General features: G+C 42.8%; 1 protein-coding gene across 1 annotated transcript in view; it reads right to left on the reverse strand.

Annotated features, from left to right (window-relative positions):
- The window catches only part of FREM2 (FRAS1 related extracellular matrix 2), a 163,760-nt gene extending 141,943 nt beyond the window's left edge, over positions 1–21,817 (reverse strand). The window contains exons 1-2 of the mRNA XM_045869359.3: positions 16,245–21,817; positions 10,897–10,986 (exon numbers count right to left, since the gene is read on the reverse strand). Of these exons, the coding sequence (XP_045725315.1) occupies positions 10,897–10,986; positions 16,245–21,429 (5,275 nt within the window). The 5' untranslated portion in view covers positions 21,430–21,817. The remainder of the gene's footprint in view (positions 1–10,896; positions 10,987–16,244) is intronic.
- Positions 21,818–25,383: the final 3,566 nt, after the last annotated feature.

Genomic DNA, 25,383 nt, shown 5'->3' on the forward strand with positions numbered 1-25,383 from the left:
AGTACTTCTGCTGTCTCAGCTTGGAAGAATGTAGTGAGAGCTCTCTTGAAACAAAAAGAAAGAATTGTGTCTTGGCTTCCTTCATCAAAAGCTACTAATGAGGGAGTTATTTTCCCAGCTTAGTTCAAAATTTACATGAAGAATAAAAAAAAATAGTGCTAAATTGAAAACCAAACATAGCGCTATAATTATTTTCCCTTCATCTTTTTCTTTTAATTTCTTGGTACCAACGATACTGATACCCTTTGCAAAAAGTAAATCTTATGTTAAATGGTTCCTAGCCAGGACTGAATAATTCATTTTGGAAACTTCTATCATAACAGCACTAGAAGAATTCTAAATATAAACTTCTGAAGATACATTGTTTCCTTTACATGGCATTTATTCCTTCAGTGAGAAATTACTTCTACACAGCTACTTGGCAATTGATTTTTTGGTTCTTATGGGCAGAACGAGATTCATAAATTGATAATTTCAGTAAGTTCACACTAACTGTTCTAAAACAGAATATTAGAGAAAATTATTTTTTTCTCATTTACACAAACATTTTTGCTCCTAGGAAAATGCACATTAAGATAGCAATCTACATTTGTGAAGCAAGAACAAAGACACTTGTATTTATTTGTGTGCGTTGCTCACTCACCACTTTTTCACGAAGTTAAGCCTCACTAAATTTTATTTTTTCCTTACTTGCAATCAGGATTAGGTGTGACATTTGTCCCTTTGGACCTCACTGGATAATTACAGAAAGACACATGGCTTTAATACTTGTTTATTTTATCCGTGTCTTCAGCTAGTTACGGCTCAGTGTATTAGATTCGCAGTCGAAACTACATTGGAGCCTCACATTTGCTAACCCCAGATGTTTCAGAGTGCTATTTTTTTTTTTTAAGATTTTATTTATTTATTTGACAAAGAGAGAGACAGTGAGAGAGGGAACACAAGCAGGGGGAGTGGGAGAGGGAGAAGCAGGCCTCCCGCAGAGCTGGGAGCCCGATGCGGGGCTCAGTCCCAGGACCCTGGGATCATGACCTGAGCCGAAGGCAGACACTTAACGACTGAGCCACCCAGGCGCCTCAGAGTGCTATTTTTTTTTTTTTTAAATCAAAGCTGGTTACTCTATTTAACTTTCAAGTCTATAAAATTTACACTTCTAGTTATTAAAAAGAAATAAAATATATAAACTGAACTCAAGAGAGACAGTATTTTGGGGGCACCTGGGTGGCTCAGTCGGTTAAGAGGCTGCCTTCGGCTTAGGTCATGATCCCAGGGTCCTGGGATCGAGCCCCGCATTGAGCTCCCTGCTCAGCAGAGAGCCTGCTTCTCCCTTTCCGTCTGCCTGCCGCTCTGCCTACTTGTGCTATCTTTCTGTCAAATAAATAAATTTAAAAAAAATCTTTAAAAAAAAAAAAGAGATAGTATTTTGTATTTCCGTTATTTGACCCCAGGGAAAACTCTTTAGTACTAGCTTAATGAAAATGTTTGTGTAGCTCCTTGCTAATGGCAAAATGACTTTGGAAGCATTCTTAGCCTTTAAACTCAGCATTGCAGAAGCATTCCCCATTTCTCCACTTGCATCCCTGTCTTATCCCATCTCTCCAAACAAAAACAATCAAATTTTCCAAACAGCTGCTGTGGGAAAGATAAGAGAGAGGAAGAAGAAAGAAAAGGAGAGAAGGGGAAAAGAGAGAGAGGGGGGAAATAAGCAAGAAATGAAAGAAAAATAGGAAGAAAAGCCCTGGAAAGCGTCCCAGAGGTAACCTCAAAAGCACATTAGCTACCTGCACAGTCATTCCTTAGAGGCAGGAAGCGTGCTGCATGAATGATCCCACTTCCATGAATTATCCTACTTAACCTTCAAAAAGAACCTTATTAGCTAGAGGACGACTACTGGCCCAGTTGGCATATGAAACCGAGGCTAAGAAAGATGCAGTGACTGAGCTCAGGGTCATGTCGCCGTTACTGCAAAGGGCAGAAGCAATATTTGGCTGTGCTCCTAACTCCTCCGATGGACGGGAAGATAAGCAGGGTCAATAGGCTGGCCTTCCTGTATACACATTTCAAAGTAAGGCATCTCATAATTAATATGTTCAAAATGACCCCTTCATTTCCTCCCTGAAACTTTTTCTATGCCCCCCCACCAAGTCTCTTCCATCTCAATAAATAGCACCACCACTCTCTTCTGGCCAAAAAACCCAGAATTATGCTTATGTTCCCCTTTTCCCCCATGATCCAATCTGTCAGTAAGTCCTATAGACTGAGATCCAAAATTATATCAAGCCTGTCTTCTTTCCATATCACATCTGTCTTATAGGAGACTATTACTCTCTCTTTCCCCCTTGTCGCTTCCCCTGAATCCTCTACAGCTGTAAGAGTCATCTTCTCAAAACATAAATTAGACCATGTCAGTCCTTTGCTTTAATATGATTAGGGGGAGAGGGTTCGCTTTGCCTTAGAACAAATTCTAAATCACTGTGCGGGGTTATAAGGTTCTGCACCACCCGGCTCCAGTCTAGCTCTCCAGCATCACCTCGTGTGGCACTCTGCTTTGTTAAGCAAAGTTGATGCTCTTCCAGTCACTTGAATGCACAGAACTCAGTGCCTTTGCACGTGCTTTCTCCCCAGCTTGGAACATTTCTCTATCCCTTCTTCCTGTGGCGGCTTCATCTCAGCCTAAGTCTAAGCTCAAATATTACCCTTCAGAAGCCATACCTGACAGCTGCATCTCTTTCTCAGATTTAATGATAACCTCCCTAATACTTCAAACATTGTGTAAGTGTTTTATTTGTTTACTATTTTATCATCTGAGCCTATCAGAACCTCAGGTCAAAGATCACAACTGTTATGGTCATCATTATTTTCCCAGAATCCAGTAGATGCCTGAAATATAGTGGGTGCTCCCAAAATGCTTGTTGCATAATTTCCATAAATAAATGAATAGAGAACCTCTTTATAGCAAGTAAGTTTTGCCAGAGAAACTCTGACCCTCCTCCTACATTATATTCTGATTCTCTTTGGATTGGCCTAAGTTCTAGCAAATATAGAATCATACCAATTACAACTATGTATTAGACCACTGAATACCACCTTCTATTTCACCCAGCCACCTAGAGCAAACTTAAAAAGAAAGGATGGGAATATTAGAGTTATGTAATATACACCACACATAAATATTTGACTTGAGATATGGTATTTTAATCACCTATAAAAGATCTGCTTAGTTTTAAAAGGTGACTATCATTGATTCTGCCAGTAAAAATAGAATCATGCTAAGCCTCTAGAAACGTGACTAGTAAGGATTCATATTTACCAGAAGATTTAGCCATTTAAGAAAATTTTCCTCTAAATTAAAGCCAATAAAATAGTATATCCATAGAAAATATAATTTTGGAACGAACCTAAAGAATAGTAACTGATAACACTTACTTTATACTTTTCTATTTAAAAGGTGTATCTTCTCTCATGGACACAGTACAGGTATGTGCTAAAAGCAGGGCTCTGCTACGGAAAGACCTTGATGACTTGAACCATTCTAAACTGCTCATTGAAAAAGAGAAAGGGGCGCCTGGGTGGCTCAGTTGGTTAAGCGACTGCCTTCAGCTCAGGTCATGATCCTGGAGTCCCGGGATCGAGTCCCGAATCGGGCTCCCTGCTCGGCAGGGAGTTTGCTTCTCCCTCTGACCCTCACCCCTCTCATGCTCTCTCTCTCATTCTCTCTCTCAAATAAATAAATAAAATCTTTAAAAAAAAGAAAAAGAAAAAGAGAAAGGCTTACAAATGTTTAGCCATAGTAACTAACAGCCCTTCCCAGGACCTGTATTCTAGCAGATCTTACGCTCTCTCGCAGATTAGAAATATTTGTCTCAGTGCCTGACATGACTTCACCATCTTATTATAACTCCCTAAGGCACTGGTATCTTTCCTTTGGTTCTCATGTCACTAGCAATTAATTTTATTGCCAAGAATGCTTGCTTTTTTCTCTAGGCTGAATATGTCTGTATAATTTTTAATGCTTGTCCTCAAACCTCGTTTTCCGACTTACTGCACTTATTTCTATTTTTCCAGGCTTTGCTCTCAATTCCAGCTAATTGTCAATAATGACTTTGCCTTAAACCCTGAGTTACTGGTCACTTTCACGCAAAAATCTGTGCTCCTTCTAAATAGAGCGAAGAGCTTCCCGTCTGCTTGTGTCTCAGTAGTCAGTCATCAAATACGGAATAAAAATCTGAAAGCCTTGTCCTTAACTGACATTTCATATAAAGAACTGACTGGGCAGCTTCTCCTATTATGTCAAGATGCTATTTATATCTTTCAATAGCGTATGAATTAAGGATCTTGGCGAAAGAAAAATTGGGCACCAAAAGACATAATCAAAGACAGAGGCAACAAATGTCTGGCTTTGGACCAGACACGTCACAATGGCCAACACAGATATCATATCTGACGCCTCAGTTTTAATGCCAAACCAGGAGACGGCACTCTCTCCAGCCACGCGCCCAAGTCACACGGGAAGTCAAACAAGGAAGCAGCAAACCAATTTTCACAATGGAGAAAAAACTAGGTAGGGCTCCTCCTACTCAGTGTATCGAGCCAGATGGATGATCACATCTCCCAATTCTTTCTTATGCCCATCAAAAAAAAAGGTCTTGGATCTGATGCTGAGGGCTTGAAACTTAAACACATAAACAAGAATCTAATAAAAATTTATAGAATGACATTTTAACGGGGACTGAGTATACTTTCTGCGAGTAAGAGCTTTCTACTTCTTTCTCTACCTGGCATTCCGTCTCTTATCACATGAGACACAAAATCGGGGTAATTAAAAATACTTAAGGTAGTGGTGCTGACTTTAAAATTACACTGATTGATAGAAATTATCGATTACTCATTAAATTTTAAAGATGTACAACTGTTGATATAAGATACTGACAACTTTTTTTTTTTTCCTGGAAAGAATTCTTTAAGGATAACATGAGATCCGAACTTGTGGTTACCGGGAATCTGAGAATCTCTTCAGTCTTCAGTGTATTTCACTGAAAGTTTCAAAAGAATTTTCACAGCAGTTGGTTTCATGTGTTTAAAAATGCGAAAGCTTTACTAAAAATTTTTCTTGGTGCCACAGGGATTTAAATTAATGCTAGGATAAGAGAATGTTCTAAAGGAATGTCGAGGTCCACTGGCAATTGTTTCAAAGAGCTTTTCTTAGAATATGATGTAATTGATCCTTATATAAAAAGGGAGCGTCTTTTTCCCATTTATCTATTCATTCATTTTAATATTTGTAAATATTTACCCTGTTTTCAACCCCGGGGAGGCGCTGTGGTACAAAGATTAACGGCACTTTTTTTGATTTGAAGGAGTTCCTTCTCTACTAATAGAGGTCTTCACATTAGCAAATAACCAGAATACAACATTCTTGTAGATAAGGGTAGGGATAGACACACAAAGAAGGGCGTGGCTAACTTTGTCATCACGATGTCGGGAGCAGCTCTGGAGAGGAAATGCCACTTGAGTCAGGTGTCAAGAGTGATGAAGTTCATCAGGGTTGAGGGCAGGACACAACAGGAACAGTGGTGTGAGACCAGCTTTCGAATCACAAGAAAGAGCTAGAAAAGTTCCTTGGAAAGAAGACTAAAAAGGGACAGAAGCACTTTCCTGTTAGAATACTTTATAGGAAAATTAAAGGGCTTTAAAGGCTGAGACAAAATCAGAGAATATGTTCAATTAGGAGCAGGATAAAAGAATGCACGCTTCTGTCTTCTGCTAAAATTCTGGAGCACTAGATCTGGAATTGGACTTCAAAGAGGCAATTATCAAATGGGGATGTTTTTTCCAGGTCTGTGGTATTTTTGTATTGAGTTCCCCTTAGGAAGATAGGAAGGGTGAAACAAAAAGAAATGGAAGATGGTTCTGCTGAATCTGCAGGTGACTGCTACACGGCTCTTTAGCCGAAGCCAAGGATAACGAGAGCAAATCATTTCCCAACTCAGGGTTTGACCTTGTAAATCATAACTTATAAATTGTAACCATATAGTAGATCGCTGGCCCCAGAGTACCTCGATGGATGGCCTTTTGATATACTATTTTCATGTTCTTTACCAATATTCCAAAAACTGTATTTCATTACTAAATGCTCATTTTAAGAATTACACTATGATAGACTCTGTAATCTAAAATTTTAAGAACCGCATAACATTTTAAGAACTGCCATTACTAAAAAGTGTTTTCTATGTTTATTGGGTACTGAGAATAATTTCCAGATTGCTCTTTGAGTATATGGTGGACATGAACATGGCTGTAAGTTTTTGCTTCTGTTGAGCCATATATCCTAAGTGGATTATTACGTCCTGCAGGACTCCCAACTACTTTTTCACAGATTTTTCCAAAGCCTTTTCTCACTTTACAACTTCACACACATTATGGAAGTATACCTGTGTCATCAGGACTCACTTATTAAGTGTGTTTTTTTTTATTTTTATTTTTATTTTTTTAAGATTTTATTTATTTATTTGAGAGAGAGAGAATGAGAGAGAGCACATGAGAAGGGGGAGGGTCAGAGGGAGAAGCAGGCTTCTCTCTGAGCAGGGAGCCTGATGCGGGACTCCATCACGGGACTCCGGGATCATGACCTGAGCCGAAGGCAGTCGCCCAACCGACTGAGCCACCCAGGCGCCCTTAAGTGTGTTTTTTTTTAAAGTTTCTTTGTAATTTAATTGATAAAACAAAAAATGGTACTGTAAGGTTGATTTGATTTGTGTTTATTCAAACTTTAGAAAGACTAAATATTTTTCCACGTGTATTTTTTAAAAAGAATTACAGTATGATATCAGAAAAGAATCCTATAAATTTGAGTACACGGTGGCCTTTAAAGAATTCTAAAATAAAAATTCACACTATATAAGAGACATAACTTTTTGCCTATGGACAAATCCTCTCCTATTTCATTCTCACCATTAAATATTTTTAAAACCTTGGTCGGGAGAACCCAGAAAACACCGAGTTAACTCCCTGCTTTGCCTATCCTGAATAAGGATGGAAGTTACTGCTTGCAGAAACAATCCTGGGATTCAGATTGGCTTCTAGTTGCCTGGTTATGAAATTTGAGGAAGGTCAATTACCTATTTCTGTGACCGTTTCCTCATCTGCCAAAAAGGAACAGTAATGTTTTTGTTTGTTTTTACTAAGCTGATAGGAATGTTATGAAGGCAAAACTGCGTAAGTAATCATAAATCTTATATAAGGTTTAAGATCTAATTGAAAGAATCCTAAAATATAAGAATCTCTCTCCGTGTGTGTGTGTAACATGTGCTATATCAATCAACGCTTATGAAACCCAAACACAGCAGCACTCCCTGAAGTAAAGCCCTGACATTGCCTATTCTTCTTCAGTCCTGCCATTTGGTAACAGCCCCAAGCGAAAAAGTGGTAACCTGTCCTAAGCACCATCCCGTTAGTGATGGGTGGTCCAAATCCATCACTACATCATAACAAGATTTCTGTGGCTAGCTAGTTTTTTATGATAGTATAATTAAATCTGAAACAAGGGCTTTCCGCTCTTTGCTTTCCTAAATCTCTTCTTGACTCTTGAAAGTAAAAGTTATATTTAGTTTTTTAGGTTATTCAAGGATTATGCTTGCTCCAGTAATTTCCTTAGTCACTGTCCTAAAAGCACTTTTTTTTTTTTAAGATTTCATCTATCCATTTGAGAGAGAGAAAGAGAAAGAGAGAGAGAGAGAGAGAGCACGAGCACACAAGCAGGGGGAACAGCAGGCTCTCCACTGAGCACGGAGCCTGATGTAGGGCTCAATCCCCAGGACCCTGGGATCGTGACCTGAGCCGAAGGCAGACGCTTAACTCACTAAGCCACTCAGGCGTCCCTCTAAAAGCACTCTTGAGGACTTGAAGAAGGTGAATTTAAAGGACTGGAAAGAGAATTGGAGTAGACAGTTCTTAATTTTAGGCCATGATGCTATAACTGGCTTCCCAGATGTGAAATACTGGAAGCATTTCATGTATTTCATGGAGACGGTTTATGGATACGCTTACTATCTTTGTATAAAAGAGATGATAATAAATCACTATGGCTGACTTCGGTAGCCAAGTCCACTGGTCCAAGAAGTGTGTCATCACCTATGTGGGAAGAGTAAGTTACCCTTGACAGAGGTCTGGATGTATTTGGAGAAGTCACCTGGCTTTTCTGAGACCTGGATCCCTCCAACTAAAAAACATGAATAATGCTTGTTCATAGGATTCAAGTACCTTCCATAATTCCTAAGACATACATATATCTTTGAGGAGTGTCAAAACATATCATATATGTGTCTTCATAAACATGTATTCTGTTACATAAAATTTGTATTACTAAACGTGAAGATTTTGAAAATAAAGGTTCATATTACAGTCTATACAAAAAGGTTTTTTTCTAGAATGTATTTTAAAAAAATTATTGACTGTAAGAACAAGATATATATAATTGGATCAAAAAATCAAAACTCTTAGTTTAACATTATTTTTATAGAAAGGAAGGATAGCTTTATTTTTTCTCTTACCACAAATATTGCCAATATTTTTTTATTTCTGTGTGGTAAGATACCTCATAATTCCCAGAGACATAATTTCATTCAAGATACTCTTCAAATAGTATTGCATTTCTCATTCAAATGTTAGAGTATTTTACAAGACAGTGCAAAAATCCTAAAAAACAATTTTGAAATACATACATGAATTTTTATTTTTTAATCTTGCAGGTTTCTTGGGTTTATTCTGCCAGAGGGAAGTTTTCTAATACCAGGTGAATTAAGATAGATTCTGTTCCATAGATAGTTGGCCAGAATCTGCCCGAGCCTCATAAGTAATGCCATGTCGGTGGCTAGAAGAAAGTTAAAGAACAGTATCTCTGGAATGTTTCCCTTTCACATGAAACTCCAGCTCTAAAAAAGCTCCTGAAGATGATGTATTTCCTATTTCCATAAAACACAACCCTTAGACGCTCAGCCATATTTTCAGCAAATCCAAAAATAAACCCAGTTTCTTCAACTAGCCATTGCTCATTTAATATTTTGAAACACGATACAGCATGATGTTTTCTAAAGTTGAAGTACAAATCACAATTTTAAAGCACATGCTACCAATCTCTCCAGCTAAGGAAAGAAATGGGCGGAATAACAGAGTGGCACCGTGTCAGATTGAAAAAGCAAAATATTTTAAAAGTAAAAGCTATAATATCTTAGAATTGTAACTATTTGATTTCAGACTTTTTTGGGTAATTTTAAAGAAAATCATACTTTTGCTACTGGGGTATATTCAGTCATTCTAAGTGACAAACCTGGTGCCTCAAGCCAATACTTTAGTCTACAAATTTGGATCTACTATGCAGATTTGAATTATTTCAGAGTTCCACTCTAAAGTTTACTGACAGTAGACTTTCCCATTTGAGCATCATGATTCAATAAGCACATTATTCTTTATCAATTGGCTTCCTTCTTAGAAATTGGTTTCATACAAAGATTCCTTTTATCGATACATAAAATATTAAACTATGATTTGGTTACTATAAAATAAAGGCATCAAATTTATTAAACATCCGGCCTTTAGGGAAAATCAAACAGCTGAACCGAAATTAACATCCTTTTTTGCCTCTCCTGCACGCACCCAGCAGATGCCATTTTTCAGACCTGTGATCACGTTATGTCCAATGATATTTTAAACAAGTGCTATTTAATGCTTCACAAAATATGGAGGGTAAGCATGTCATCCTTTTGAGGTAGATGACATAATAGTGTACTTTTTAAAAAAAGCATCATAAGAAAACAGGTGACTGGATCTGAATCATTTCTTTTCTCCTTCCTTCATCTCTTATCCCCATATCCCCCCACTTCCTGTGTCCTGTTCACACAACACATGTACTTCCTGAGATTCTTCTGCTTCTCCTGAGAGCATGAAAGAACAGAGACATCTTTATGATGAATCTAGAAGTGGCCAGTTTTTCTCTCTACCTACAGGATTAGGAAGAGAGCTGAAGAGAGAGTGAGCAGCACTCAGGGCTTTGGGAGACAGTGACAGTAACATTGCTTGGGAGACTCAGAGCACAGTATTCTTCAGACTTCACCGAGGAAGATTTTATTTTATTATTATTTTTTAAAGATTTTATTTATTTATTTGACAGAGAAAGAGAGAGGGAGAAAGCAAGCACAAGCAAGCAGGGGAGAGCAGGCTACTCACTGAGAAAGGAGCCTGATGTGGGGCTTGATCCCAGGACCCTGAGATCATGACCTGAGCCAAAGACAGCCACTTAACGAACTAAGCCACCCAGGCACCCCCACTGAGGAAAATTTTAGCTAGACTAAGTCACAAAATTCCCCAAACTAAGAAAATCATTAGACATACTGAGATTGGTAAGATAAAACACACATTTGCCTAGCACTGATTTCCTGGTGAATGCAATCATTCATCAGCATTAGTCCACACAGCACCCAAGTACAAATGAGCAAAAGGCACCCCCTTTGGGCAGACACATGTGGGTAGGTGCATGGCTTGAGAGTGGAGCAGGGCTGGATTCCAACATCCTCTTGCCACCTCAAGCAGGCAGCATCATGCAGAACATACTCTGAACAACTGGACATGGGGATCCTATTTACATAGGTCTTTCTTTTTAGCACATTACAAATCCTAAGACAAAAATAATGTAACCGGAACATTTATCTATTCTCATTGCAGAGTAGTACTGTGTCAGATTGAGAATGTAAGATTATCTATTGGCAAATGACAAATTCACTCAGTATAAATTCAGGTGAGCTGAAAAGGATACCTGATACAGATTCTTTGTAGTGAAGTCATCAAAGAACAACCAAAAAAGTCACTCTCCTTGTTTATACTAATAGGAGAGTGAATACTTACCACCATCTTCAACTGTAAAATGGAACATATCACTTGTGGCATTGGCCCCATCTTTTAAAACGTAGCATATTTTCATGTCGTCAATGTCAGCTAGAAAATAACCCAAGAACAAGATGATTCATTACTAAGGCGAGATTGGTGACTCATTACTTATGGTAAATTCAATGGCTCTTACTTCTCTGTAACCATGTTTAGGTTTCCTAATTCCAAGGGAAGCAGTGCTATATCTGATTTCTTCTATCTCTAAGCCCCTGATTTCAGCTGTCCCACAGAAATCTGATCCCTTACCCAGACAGAGTGCAAGAGTGAGGCTATAATAATAGCAAGGTGCTGTCCCTCCCAGTGGTATTTGCATGTTCATGCACTAAAGAAGTGACTGTCTAAATATGGAATGTCAGACTTCATGACAGGTGGAAAGGGAGATATTCTGAGGCATGAAAGATTTCCTGGCACTACCAAAATCACACTCTTTCCCTCCCTGGAGGGCGGCCCTTGGAGGAAAGAACTTCCCTGCCCTCCTCTGGCTAACTTTTCTTACCTCCTGCAATATATAACAGGCTGTTTTTAAGCTCTCCAGAGTTTGAAAGAAAAAAATAATAAAAGGCATTTTAAATCCCAAAGACTGAAATAATAGCCATCTGACCCCAGAAAGCAATTAGAACAGAAAACATCTAATAAAAACTTTATTCATAGTGAAAAGTTATCCTGCCTCAGGAATGCTCTTTTGCTTTCTGTCCTAGCTCTCAAATATACTGGCATAGTTTGTTTTCAGTGATTGACTAACATACAACTTCAAAAATTTATTCACCCATTTTACTAGTTCCTCTCCTAAATGACGCAGCTCAGACAACATAATAAACCGAGTATCATCCTGTTCTGTGATGCTCGCGGAATACGCCGTTATTGACCTGGGCCGGGAAGTAAGTAGTTATTTCCAAGGCTACTTAAAATCAAGATCACAGCTAAGAGTAGCTTCCACAGTGGCATGTAATGTTCATGTGTCTCAGGGGCACTCTATAGTTTTTCCATCTTCTAAGAGGTCTACCAAGTTTGTGCTATGAAGTCTACAAGCATCATATGTAAGAAAATGACTTTATGAAAGAATAAGCTCAAGTGATGTAAGGTACTGGAATCAACACCCCATGAATTTCTGTGACCCCATTTGACAGATGTGAAACGTACAAGCTCCCTTGGCTCATACAGTTCTGAAAGGTGACTTGCTTACAACCCGACATCTGAGGAGGGGAAAATCTGATTTAATAGTTAAGGGTAGCTTCTTGTAAAAGGGGTACTAGGAGATGAAGCAAATTCAAGACATTTTATTCCCCCTTAGCATTTTTTTTCTAACCCTGCTCTAATTTCCCCAATTTCTGCCTAGTTTTGTGTCTTTCTGTGTGGCTACCTTTCCTAGAAGGCGGAAAATTTCTGGGATTGGTTTTTTTTTTTTTTTTTTCGTCTTAACTTCCCAGAGTCCTTTGCTTAGGGTCTAATATCCAGTAACAGCTCAAATGTTTCTTAACTTAAAATGAAAGAGCCCAGAGGTCTGGTGGACCACGCTCGGACTGCTACCTTCGCATGTGTGATGTTTCGACAGAGGTAAGGAGCGAAGCCCCTGCAAGCTCTTTACCTGTCTACTCCTACGACTCTGACCCCTTACAACCTTTAAATTCATCAGGAAGGAATGAAGTGAACTGTACCCTGAGCACACATCCTTAGCTTAAGGACAAAGTCCTCTGGTCATGTGGAAAGAGCTTTTTCCAAACTTCCCCATTCGCTCTTTAACTCTGTAAGAAAATCTAAAGGCTCTAGTATGAGAAAAGGAAAAATTCATTAGTACACCCAAGCTCTGCATAAATCACCACTTCAAAAGTGACTTTTTTATAACTTTTTTTAAAAAGTGAACATGAATGCAATTAAGACATGCAGGTGTCAAATTTTCTGTCCATGTTAGGGCATGCAATATTGATTAGTTGGAACAAATCAAAACCCTTTTCATTTTCTTTATAACTCAGTTAGTAATTCATGGTTCAAAAAAGGGACTAAAAAAGGTCTAAAAAAATCCCAAGTAAGTAAAGACTTTGATCATAGTGCTGTTATTCTATAGAAAACTCTAAAACTATCAAAAACATCATAAATTATATATAAACACTCACTTCTTAAGACACACTAGTATTAGGAAGATCAAAACCTAGTAGCAAAAAAATGTTATTTCCTTTCAGTAAACAACTAACAACTGGATTTTCTTCTTTTTTTTTTTAAATTTTATTTTATTATGTTATGTTAATCACCCTACATTACATCATTAGTTTTTGATGTAGCGTTCCATGATTCATTGTTTGCGTATAACACCCAGTGCCCCATTCAATACGTGCCCTCTTTAATACTCATCACCAGGCTAACCCATTCCCCCCACCCCTCCCCTCTAGAACCCTCTGTTTCTCAGAGTCCATAGTCTCTCATGGTTCATCTCCCCCTCCGATTCCCCCTCTTTATTTTTCCCTTCCTACTATCTTCTTCTTTTTTTTTTTAAACATATAATGTATTATTTGTTTCTGAGGTACAGGCCTGTGATTCAAGTCTTACACAATTCATAGCGCTCACCATAGCACATACCTTCCCCAATGTCTATCACCCAGCCACCCCATCCCTCCCACCACCCACCACTTCAGCAATCCTCAGTTTTTTTCCTGAGATTAAGAATTCCTCATATCAGTGAGATCACATGATACATGTCTTTCTCTGATTGACTTATTTCGCTCAGCATAATACCCTCTAGTTCCATCCACATCGTTACAAATGGCAAGATTTCGGTTTGGTTTTGTTTTGTTTTTTGATGGCTGCATAATATTCCATTGTATATATGTACTACATCTTCTTTATCCATTCATCTGTCAATGCACATCTTGCCTCTTTCCGTAGTTTGGCTATTGTGGACATTGCTGCTATAAACATTGGGGTGCACGTACCCCTTCGGATCCCTGCATTTGTATCTTTGGGGTAAATACCCAGTAGTGCAATTGCTGGGTCATAGCGTAGCTCTATTTTCAACTTTTTCTTCTAATTACTGATCATGCATCAGATTTATTTCAGTTCATGTATACAAGCATTCCATGATTTTGTATTTTCATTTTAATTCTAAGTTCACTGACATGCCTGGCAACCACACCTTGGTTCAAACTCTTTCGGGGAAGTTTCTAAAAGTGATCTGTAATGTATCTCCCACAAGATATCACTGTGTACTTATTATAGAGAAAAAAGTCCAGGTCCTTGAGACAAGTGATGGAGACAGCAGGGGCACCCTGGCAAAGAGGCAACATTGAAATAATTTCTCTAATTTGTCTAATTCTACCTTGTTAAAGTCTTCCTAATAATAAAATTGAATGAGGTTTAGAAATGAATGGATTTTCTTCTCCTAGGGACCAACCAGCAAATCGATTTAGGAATAACCTTCTTTGCCCACATATGCTAACTTGACTTAACCCAGTGCACTGAAAATCCATCAAAATATAGTTCAGCTTATCCCTTCGTGATAACAGAAAAACAAAAACAAATACAAAGTTAGCGACGTCCTCACTCAAGCTACTGCTTTCATTTCTCTTTGAAGAGAGCAACACAGTAGCTGTGTAATGGAGCCTCTCCATTTTTACTCACCCATCTCGTCTCCAGAAATAACCACCCTGAGCCAAACTGCAGCCTCAACTTGCTTAAATGAGTGCTCTGTGATGAACTACCAGTAGTTTTCCCAAGCAGTGTTTGGGTTCTTATTGGAATGTGCTCATTTCTCTTATAATCTTAAAAATGTATCTACACGTGTTATAATAAACTGACTTCATTTACAAATGACCATAAAGACTAATCATGGTGAGTCCTTATCAGTGAGAGAGAGAAAAAGAGAGAGAGAGAGAGAGACAGCCTCTCTCTGAAATAGCATAATTTAGGGTTCAATATTTAAGATGTAATATTCCAACATTTTCAGCTGTTGGACCTGGTCCATAGAATTTAAATTAAATAGTCTGCCTGTCTTCTTCCACAAATTCCTTTAAAAAAAAAAATCTTTAAAGTCAGATTACTTTTTCAGGTCAGAGGACCAATTTGAAGTCACATTTTCTATCCTGTAATATATTCCTTTCATCCTCTTCACTTTCCATGAAAATAAACCAGTCTAAGATTGCATGGCATCTCTATCCTCAGAAAGCCTTCACACAAAAGTTTCCTGCTGGTCTGGCATGACACTTGGCACTCTGAGGTTTTCCTGTCCCTGCAGGCCCTAGAATATATTCAGGCTTTCAGCCAAGAATCAGGAGGTTGGAGTGCAGGGCTATTTGCCAGCATCTAAAACAGAGAAGCAGTTCACTTTAACACTATACTTTGCGACATCCGTTTATTAAAGCATTTGTTAGAGCCCAACACTGTTGAGGGAAGAGAACACCCCCACTGGGATGCTCCTAGGGTAAACTTCATCTCCACTCACAGAGCCCACATAGGAGAGATCTAGTTTCCATCCTGACATGGTGAGATTTTCATGAAAGCCACCCGAAGCCCTCTATAGTGAAGGTCGCACGTTCTAGAGAACAGAGCCCTGCCTCCTAAGCCAGCATCCTGAATGGGCTTCTCCCTTCAGTCATTGAGTAACTCTGCAGAGGTCACCTGCCCTTCCTGTCTCAGATTGTGTCCACACACAAAGAAAATTTAGGTTAGAAAAATGCTTTAGCTTCAAGAATGCAGATGCTGGAGGTGTTTGCCTAAGTCATAAAATATTAGAGAAGAATTATACACCTACAAAGTAGGTCTAAACACATTTTTTTCAGTTACAAAGTTTCTAAGAACTGTAACAGGATTAGAACATTGCTCTCACAATTAATCAAAGTAATACAGATTTGAAGGCTCTATTTCAATGGAAGGTGAAAATAACAGCAAGAAGAATACAAAGAATGTAGAAAGCACATCTTTCTCTAAGGTGCCCACATGTTTCATGAGCAACCTGCAGTGTACCCAACAGGCCACTCGGAGGACAGGGGTGGCAAAGAAAGCAGAACTAAAAAGCCTGCTTCAGTCTTAATTCACCCAAGTCTAGCTCCTGCCTTGGCAGCATACCTTGTCGCTATCGAAAGACACTCGTACTCTTCCTTATGGCCGGGCGCTGCAGTGCGACATACAGCAAGAGGCGAGCTCTTCTCCCAGAAAAGTGAGTCTCTGTATTGCCCCCCTATCTCTCTGTTTCCCTTTCCTTTTCTTCCCTTAGATTCAATTTTGATCCCCTACTTACAAAGTTTTCGGGGATAGCCATACCCTCAGAAAATAAGACCTGCATTTTCCATTGGGTATAAGGAAAGAAAAGTGTGCCATACCTTGTGTAAACTGAGTCACACTGTAGTTGCCTCTGTCCAGGTTGAGGAGATATCCGTGTTGAGGGGCCTCTGTCACAATAAACCTGAGAGAAAAATGTAGACTGTCTCTGTCCTCCGCTTTCAGTATTTTGCTTGTGATCATGAAGCCCAAGTGACCAGTAGCCAGAGTGCGAAGTGTGGAGGCCCCTTTGTTCACGGCAATTTGGGGGACACTATCGTCAACAGCTAAGACCTGGATTTTCATCACTTGGGGTCTCCTTGTTTCAAATATTGTATCAGGGAAAACATAGAACTCTGTATGGGAACCATCAGTCACCGTGAAGGAGAAGCTGTCTTCACTCGACTCAGTGCCATCATGTCTGTAGCTGATTAAGTTTTCATTCAAGTCTTGCTTGGTAAAAACCGTGGCAGGTCTGGTATTGTTGAATAGGAGTTGACCATGAACAGGCACCTGGGTGACAATGAACTTCAGAAGTTTGTCAGGAGTATCTCTGTCTTCGGCAGTGAGTTCAAAGGGAGTGATCAGCTTGTTTTCACCCTCACTGACAACCAGGTTATGGATGGTGACCACTGGCTTTTTGTTATCCACATCACTAATGGAGATACGGAATGTCCGGAAGACAGGGTTACGTCCATCGGTGACTTGAAACTCAAAGCTGTCCATCTTGACTTCATCATCAGCTGTGTGGATGTAGTAGATTTTGTTGCCAGCCAGTTGGAGCTGAGTGAAAGATGTGATGGATGCTCCAAGTTGATCTGTGCACTCTAAGTGACCTCTCATGGGAGCCCTGGTGATGGTAAAAACTAAGTTTTCATCAGGACTGTTCAAGTCACTGGTGCTTAGTAAGTCTGTTGTGAGGGTGACTTTGCCACCTTCTTTCAAGGATACTCCCTTGCTTATCACATCTGGGAAGACAATGTCAATGCTCCCAATGGAAACATAAAAGTAGCGATCTATGAGGGCATTTATTCCATCAGTCACATCAAATTTAATTAGGTCCCGAATGCCCTCTTGTCCAAAATGGACATACTGGATTAAGTTTCTGTCCACTTCATCCTGGGTGAAATTCATGCCCAGTGTGATATTTTCAAAGGCACCTGTAGGTTTTTGTCTCTGCAATAAGCCGTGTCCTGGCCCATAACGAATAATATAAACCAAAGATTTGTCTTCAGAGTCCAAATCAGTTGCCATTAATATTTTGTTGTTGATAATTTTGGTTTCCCCAATTTCTATTTCTAGTCCATTATTGATGGTCATTCTGGGGGTCTCATCATCAACTGGGATAACTATAATGAGGACCATCCTTTCCACTGAGTGCTTACCATCCGTTAGTCTTATCACAAAACTGTCTTCCTGAGTCTCAGAGTCATCATGCTCATAAATAATGCTTGAACTCTCTATGATCTGGTCCAAGGTGAAGCTTTCAACCAAAACTGTGCCATTTATCAGCTGGTTCATGATGTGACCGTGAGTAGGAAATTGGGTAATAGTGAAAGTTAGATCATCCGGGGGAATGTCAGCATCAGCAGCATTGAGGATGGGCGTATCGATCACCAGACTCATGCCTTCCATCACCATAAATTCTCTCATAAATATTTCCGGCTGTTCATCATTGGTGGGAATGATGACAATGGGGAAAAAATGTCTCTCTGAAAAGTTAATGCCATCAGAGCAACGAAATATAAATCTGTCTTCCACAGGCTCGACCCCTTTATGGACACTCTGGACATAGTTAATATGACTCTGCCTGAGGTCTTTCAGGGTAAAGGCACTTACAGCGATTCCTGCTCTTGATTTCTCAGAGCCTGGAGCTGGCGAAATGTTTTCAACATAACCGGAGGTAGGCTGAATAACTATGGTGCACAAGATGTCATCAGTTAATGAATCAGTATCTTCAGCACTTATATGTGTTGAGGTTATAACACTTTTATCACCTTCCACGACTATAAACCGTTCACCCACAGAAATTTCTGGAGCCTGGTTATCAACAGGGAGGATGGTCACCCACACGGTAACTCCTTGGATAGTACTGCCACCTATTACCCATTCTTGAGACATATCTGACAGACTCAGGTTAAATGAGTCCCCTCTGGGCAACAAGCCTATCTCACCACTAGTGTGGGCATAGACGACAGAGCCCTCTAAGATGTCCCTTTGGGTAAACTGCTCTGCTGGAACTCCGTTGACCAGGATTTCTCCATATAAGGGTGGATCTTCCAAGACGAAAGTCAACATCAAATCATCAGTGTCCTCATCAGTCCCCTTGATTACACTGGCAGTGATTTCAGTAGCTCCATTTTCTAGAACATCTAGATATGACCCCAGAGTGCCAGCAGGAAGGCTCAGCATGGGGACCTCATCATCCACTGGCCGGACATTTACTCTAAGAGTGATGGGCACCACGTGGTGTCTGTCGCTGACCTCCAAGGAGCAGCTATCAGTGAGAGACTCATCCCCGTTATGGGCATAGGAAATCCGACCCTGTTTTATGTCTTCCAAGTGGAAGACCTCCCCTACATGCAGTATCCGTCCAGACACCCTCATGTGGCCATGTTTGGGCGCCTGTGTGAGAGTGAAAGAGATGTGGGCCATGTCAGTGTCTACATCAACCACATGCAACTCAGTCTCACTCAGGATGTGGTGGCCCTTCTCCTGAATGGTGAAACCAGTGTTGAGGATCTCGGGTGGCTGGTTGTCCACTGGCTGCAAGTAAAGGGTGAAGGTGCCCGGAGCCACATTCCCAGCTTGGTCCTCCACCTGGAACTGGAACTGGGCCACTCGGGCAGCCACTCCCAGTTCTTGCTCCGGGGGTCTGTAAGCAATTTTATGGTGGTTGATCTGGGCTTGGGTAAAATGGGCCACCACGACTGAGGGGTTTTCAGTCAGGACCAAGGTGCCCAGTGGGGTTGGTGAGTGGTTTTCATCTGTGTCCATGGGGGGCTGGGTCACTGTGTAACGCAGTTCTCGGTCATCTGTGTCCAGGTCAGTGTAGCGAAGCCACTTCCTCCTCAGCGGGGTGAGCTGGGATTCCTGCACCACCATCCGAAGGGGACAGCCGCTGCCCAGCTCTGGAGGGAGGCGATCCACAGGATGAATGCGTATCACAAACCTGTGTGGTCCCGACTGATTAGGGGGGTCATGGTTATCCTGGACTCGAAATGTGAACTGGTCCATCACTGGCCCGGGACTATGGGGCCCCGAGTGCCTGTAGAACAGCCTCCCCTCGGTTATGTCCCGCTGCCACCACTCTGTCACCGTTTGCTCATAGAATGCTCCCTGTCTCCTCCAAGGGCCCCTGCTCAGTTCCTCCTCCTCCTCCTCACGGGGAGGATGAGTTTGGCGGAGAAGCAGATGCCCTACGGTTAAGGAGGGCGGCTCCAGCACAAAAAGCAGCAGAGAGTCATCTGAGTCAATGTCAGTTGCACTTAGAGCAAGCGGCAGGATGGGCGCCGTTTCACCTTCTGCCAGTGTCAGCCCCGTGTTAGCATTGAGGACTGGTGGTTGGTCATCCACAGGCACTAAGGTGATGGGGAACAGGAACTGCACCTGGTGCCTGCGTCCTCCATCCACCATTCGAAGGACGAGGTTGTCACTCAGTGAGCCATCTTTGTCATCGTGATGGTAGACCACCTGGCCAGCCGCTAGCTCAGCCACTGTAAAGGTCCTAGGGGCAGCATTGCCATCGGTGGCCCCCAGAAGAACAAGGTGACCATGCCGGAGCCCAGCCACCACCTCCAGCTGCACTGCCTCCAGGTCATCCTCGTCGCTGATGACCAAGTTTTGTGGTCCGATGCCCGCAGGCCCTGTAAGGGGCCGAGACTGGCCCTCGTAAAGAATGAGACCAGTGTTCCGGGTGACCACGGGAGCCAGTGTGTTCATGGGTTTCACCACTACCATAAAAGCAAAAGGGTCTGAGGCAGCTCCTTCCGGGTCCACTACCTCCAATTCCAGTTCAAAGAGACGCTCCTGGTCAGAATCCTCAGACGGGGGCTGGTAGGCAATCTTCAAGAGTCGCAGGTCCCTCTGCGTGAAGGAGGAGAGGGGCAGGCTACGATCATCAGTACTTACTAGGTAGCCCTGGCCAGGCTGGAAAGGAGAGGTGAGGTTGAAGATCAACAGGTCAGAAGGCGACTCAGCATCCTCGGCAGCCAGCATGTCCGGGGTCAGGGCCGTGAGTACAAACTGGTCCACCTCCATCATCATCATGGCCACAAAACTGGGCTTGGGTGCGGTGTTCTCAGCCCCTCCTCGGATTCTCACCAGCACCTGGAAGTGCTCACGTTTTAAAGGAGGCCTGCCCAGAGGCGAACCTCGAGAGCGCAGCTCCACCACCATGGGCACCCAGTCCCTGTTTGGGGACCGACTGGGGGCCGTGTGGCGGTAGCGCACGCCTAGCTCCTGGAAAGCTTTGCAGTCCATCAGGATTGGCTCCTGGGCGCCCCCCTCGCTGGCTCCACCTGGAACCTGCGGGTAGTGAAGGAGTTCCCCGTAGCGAGGCAGCGCGCTCAAGCCGGACAGGATGCCCACGCGACACTCCTCGGTCTCGGGCTGGTAGGCGAACTCCAGGCTCCGCGCGTCCAGGGCATTGCTGGTCCCCAGCAGCTCCTCCACGACGAGGGGCAAGTTCCGAGTCACAACCTCCAGCTGGGTGAAAAGCACCTCCACCTCCAACACCAAGGGTAGCACTGCTGCCCCTCCCGGAGCGTCGTAGCGCAGCTGCAGCCGAATGCGATCCCGCGACGGGCTGCGCGCGCCCAGGTGCGAGTAACGCACCTCTCCCGGGCCGAAGTCGCACGGGAAGCGCTTGGGACTCAGGCGGCCAGGCCTCTGGGCCAGCGCGTCGTTGTCTAGCACGCTCACCGCGCAGCGGTCCCCCGGCTGCACCTGCAGCACCAGGTCGTGCAGAGGATCCAGCCAGACCTCGCGGCCGAAGGGCACCCGCAGCCCACGGTTCGCCAGCACTATGGCCTCCTCGGCGGGGACCCCTGCAGCCCCCGCGAGATCCGGGGACAGCAACGCCCGGCCAGGGGCAGCGGGCTGTGCCGGGACGCACCTTACCAGTGACAGGAGAAGCAGCAACAGCAGCACGAGGCGGGGCGGCAGCGCAGGTATCGGCTGAAAACTGGGGGGGTGGGCCACCCCGCCGGCGCGGGAGGCAATCCGGGGGGTCCTGGCCGCGTGCATGATCCGGGTGTTAAGAGTTCGGACAGGTCAGCCTTAGAGAGCGCAGTCAGTCCCCCGGCAGGGAGCAAGAGACCCCTCCGGAAAGTGCCAGGAACCCCGTACTCTGTAGCCGCGGCTGGGCCAGGATGGAAAGTTGCGCGGGCCGGGCCGGGCTGGCGCTGCTGCGGAGGCTGAGCCCCTGGCCGTCCCGCTCCGCCGCCGGCCGCACACTGGCTGGGAGAACCAAGTCCCTCCACTCCTGCTTCCCAGGTCCCGGACCTAGAGCTTTGAGGGAAACTCCTTCCCTAGCACCCCTTTACTCCAGTCCTCCCAGGAGGCCAATCGTTGGTCCCGGGAGGAGGCCCCGAGTCCAGGGTTGGGTAGTGATATCTGCCAATCAGCTCCTAGGGGCGGAGGCGGGGAAACCGAGCCGAGGGGAGGAGATACAAGGCTCTACAAGTTGTCCTGGAAGCGAGGGGGTACTGGCGATCTCGGGGTGCCCACCTTTGCTCACGTTTCGCTCCGGGATGCCAGGGCTGGGGTTCCAGCAGAGGAGTCGGGACATGCGGCTGGGCTTGCATCAGTTCTTCAGCTGCCTGGGATCCAGGATTACCCATTTTAGCTCCCGTCCCCTTCAATTCGATGCGGTCTCGCGCGGGGGAGCGTGTGGTTATTGCTCACTGAAATTTGCAAACCGGAGAGGAAAGTTGTTCGCAATGTCGCTTGCGTTTGACTCGAAACCCAGAGCAGTTTGGGAAGAAAGGCTGGGGCTTATTTGCAAAAGGACAGCTAGAATTAAAAGCCAATGCTAGAGCAGGTTGCTCACACCCCCCCCCCCCCGGGGCCGCTGCGCTCTCCTCGTAAATTACAAGGGGGCACAGTCCTTGGTGGTGAGTTTTAAACAAGCCCCTCCTTTGCAACCAAAGTTCAGAGTAGGAGTAAAAGAGGTGGGTCGGGAGGGACGTTTGGAATGCGTGAGAAATGCAGTCAGTCCGATCGGAATAGCGAGACTAGCACCAAAAAATAAGATCTAGGGAATGTAGCCCCAGGCTCTCCCAAAGCAGCCGCTGTTCGGGTAGCTGTCGTTAGAAACGTTCCTGTTCTCTTTGCAGTAATTAGACCAAGTACAAACTAAACCTACTTGTCCACATCACATTGCTTTGCATGCCAAGAGAATTGATAAATATCCGGAGGGCCAACGAAAATAGGTTAGCTCCCATTTCGGTGAGCCGGTTTTTAAGTCAGAGTTTGAGCTCTTCCTGCCCCCTTGTGTTTGTGCGGTTTGAAAGTGTGCGGATTCCCCTTCTGCAAGGTTTCTTAACAGCACGCACCTCTTCGAAGAAAAAAGAAGAGCCTTCACAAGTTAAAACCCAGCCATTTCCAGATTCGTTTCTTGAGCAGTCTCGTTTACTTATCCTGATCAAAATGTTTTCTTTTGGAGAATGTTGTTTTCTGTTCAGTAACACAAATCAGATTATTAGTGGGAATATAGAATTGGAATCATGGTCATCCTGCCCTTTTCCTGTTTAAAAATAGTTTAGATTTGGGAAAGAAAAGAGTGTAAGACACTGCTGTGACATTTTCAATTTCAGTGAAAATTGAAGATCTAAAACGCAGATGGAGGTACATTTCGGTAAGAAGTACTTATCTTTATCAACCCTTCCAGGACGTTCCCCTGAGCTTCTCCAGTCCAGAATTTTGATCCCTGCCGGCACACTCACAGCTACTTTCCGGATCACAACCCAGCCTCTATATGGAGTATTGCTGGGAAGCGTCAGATTCTGCTCCAGGAAGACCACTGAGCCATGTTTGTCCCTGGGAGTTAGAGATGGAAAATTCTGAAATCTTTCAAAAAAAAAAAAAAAAAGCCAGAGAGAGAGAGAGAGAGAGATTAATTTAAAGGAGCCACTCATACCAGCAAACAAATGACATGTAGTTAATTGAATATTAATTGAACTAATTCTTAATGCTTTGCACTTTGGGGGAGCTTTTAACTCCCACTTATGATTGATGAATACATTTCACAACTTAGTATAAAATGAGCATCCAGGAACCCAGAAGGGATGTGGCTGAAATTTTAAACATATGAGAAAACCCCATCCAAGTCCACCGATTTCCAATTCACTTTGGTGTTATTATTTTATACCTTCTTATAATGATTCATTATTGCAAACAGAATTCAAATTGTAGTGACAAGGGGAAATTTTACTCTTTCCCGTTCACAAATAGAACAAATGGAAAGATGCCAAATGAAATAGAACATCAGTTTCAGAATATGGGTCTTTATATATTATATTTCAAATTCTGGTCACATACTTTGAAAACTGTCAACTGGGAGCTGAGTGATTCTTATTCAGGCCTTGTGACCCTAGGTCCACTCTGACCAGAACCAGACCAACAGCCTGACCCCTTGATGCTTCCCAGTGGCTCCAGGCTTTTCCTTTCTTCCTTTTAAAGTCCAACTCTGTTTGACTTGCAAGCGATGATAAGATCAGCATTTGAAGTATGGTAGTATGCCCAAAGGGCAGAGTTCAGTATTTTGTTTCATGGTAAGAAGAATAGAGGTCCACAGTTATTTTTAAGTAGCCTAAGGAAATCAATAAACTATAGTCTTTTTTTGACTTTTTAATTTAGACTGTCTTGAAGTGATGGAATGATTCTTACTCTTTTTTCTTTTTTTTTTTTTGGAGGAGGGGTAAGTGCCTTCATTATTTGTTGTTGTTTTTTTAATCACATAGGAAGTAACACATACTGTGATTTGCTTAAATATATTTTGCAAACATAGTTATTGATAAAATGGTGAAATATTAAATTCTCATCTGCAAGCATTATTTATGATGATAATCTCTCTTTAGGATAAATACCTCGGTGTTAAAAGATTTCTATACCTAAGTGGCAAGGAAATATTATTTTATGGCCAGTAGTCTTAATATCATAAGGGATTAAATAAGCTGGCAAACTTGTAATTTTTTTAAATCTGAGCTTAATTACTCAGTGCTCCTTTTATTATCCTTGTAACAGTGTGCTTCCTCTGGGCAAAATACTTTTTTTAAATTCTTAAAGTTGCTTAGCCTATGAAAAACATGCTAAAATGTCCCCTCAAATCAACTTAAAGCTGCAATTATTCATTGTTAAAACTCAAATGACCTCTGACCTAGGGTTAAGCACCAGAGAACCTATTTCCTAAAATAAAGAAGGTTCTGTGATGAATTGAAGATACAAGCGAGATATTCAGGTGTAAACCGACTCTGGTTAAATTTACACCTGGCTAAATTTTGAATGTAACGTTGCCATTCCAGAGTTTGTTTCACTTTTCTTATATCTCTCTCCTGGCCTGTAAGACCCCCTTAGAAAAGGTAGCTTCAAGGACCCCTGTAGAGTGCTCCCAGATGAATGATTGAAGCTTTATGCCAGGCACCTTTAAGGGCTCTCAATAGATGGGGCGCCTGGGTGGCTCAGTCGGTTGGGCGCCTGCCTCCGGCTCAGGTCATGATCCCGGAGTCCCAGGATCGAGTCCGGCATCGGGCTCCCTGCTCGGCGGGGAGTCTGCTTCTCCCTCTGATCCTCTTGCCTCTCATGCTCTCTGTCTCTCATTCTTTCTCTCTCAGATAAATAAATAAAATTAAAAAAAAGAAAATCCTTTAAAAAAAAACAAAAGAGCTCTCACTAGAATTGTAGTCTTTGATGGCTGCAAAATCATGGCTTGCCTGTAAACACCAAGCTTGACTGATTGCAGAGCAACGCTGAAGGGGGAAGCAGCCCTGGACTGATGGACCAAGACCTGGGTCCCCGCCTTGGCTCTGACGTCCACTCACCCCCTCCTCCCCTCCATGCCTGGATCTGCATGGGAGCTGGGCAAGCCTGGGGAGTTGTACTGTGGGGGCTTAAGATGCAGCTACCTCAGAGCGTGGGGCCCTGCCTTTGGCGGGCTGCTTTGGGTCCATAGCGCCAGGGGCCTGGCGTGGGGTGAGGCGA

Source organism: Mirounga angustirostris, unplaced genomic scaffold, assembly GCF_029215605.1.
Source record: "Mirounga angustirostris isolate CCGP_5_RB_7025 unplaced genomic scaffold, mMirAng1.0.hap1 SCAF_3, whole genome shotgun sequence".
Lineage (NCBI taxonomy): Eukaryota > Metazoa > Chordata > Mammalia > Carnivora > Phocidae > Mirounga > Mirounga angustirostris.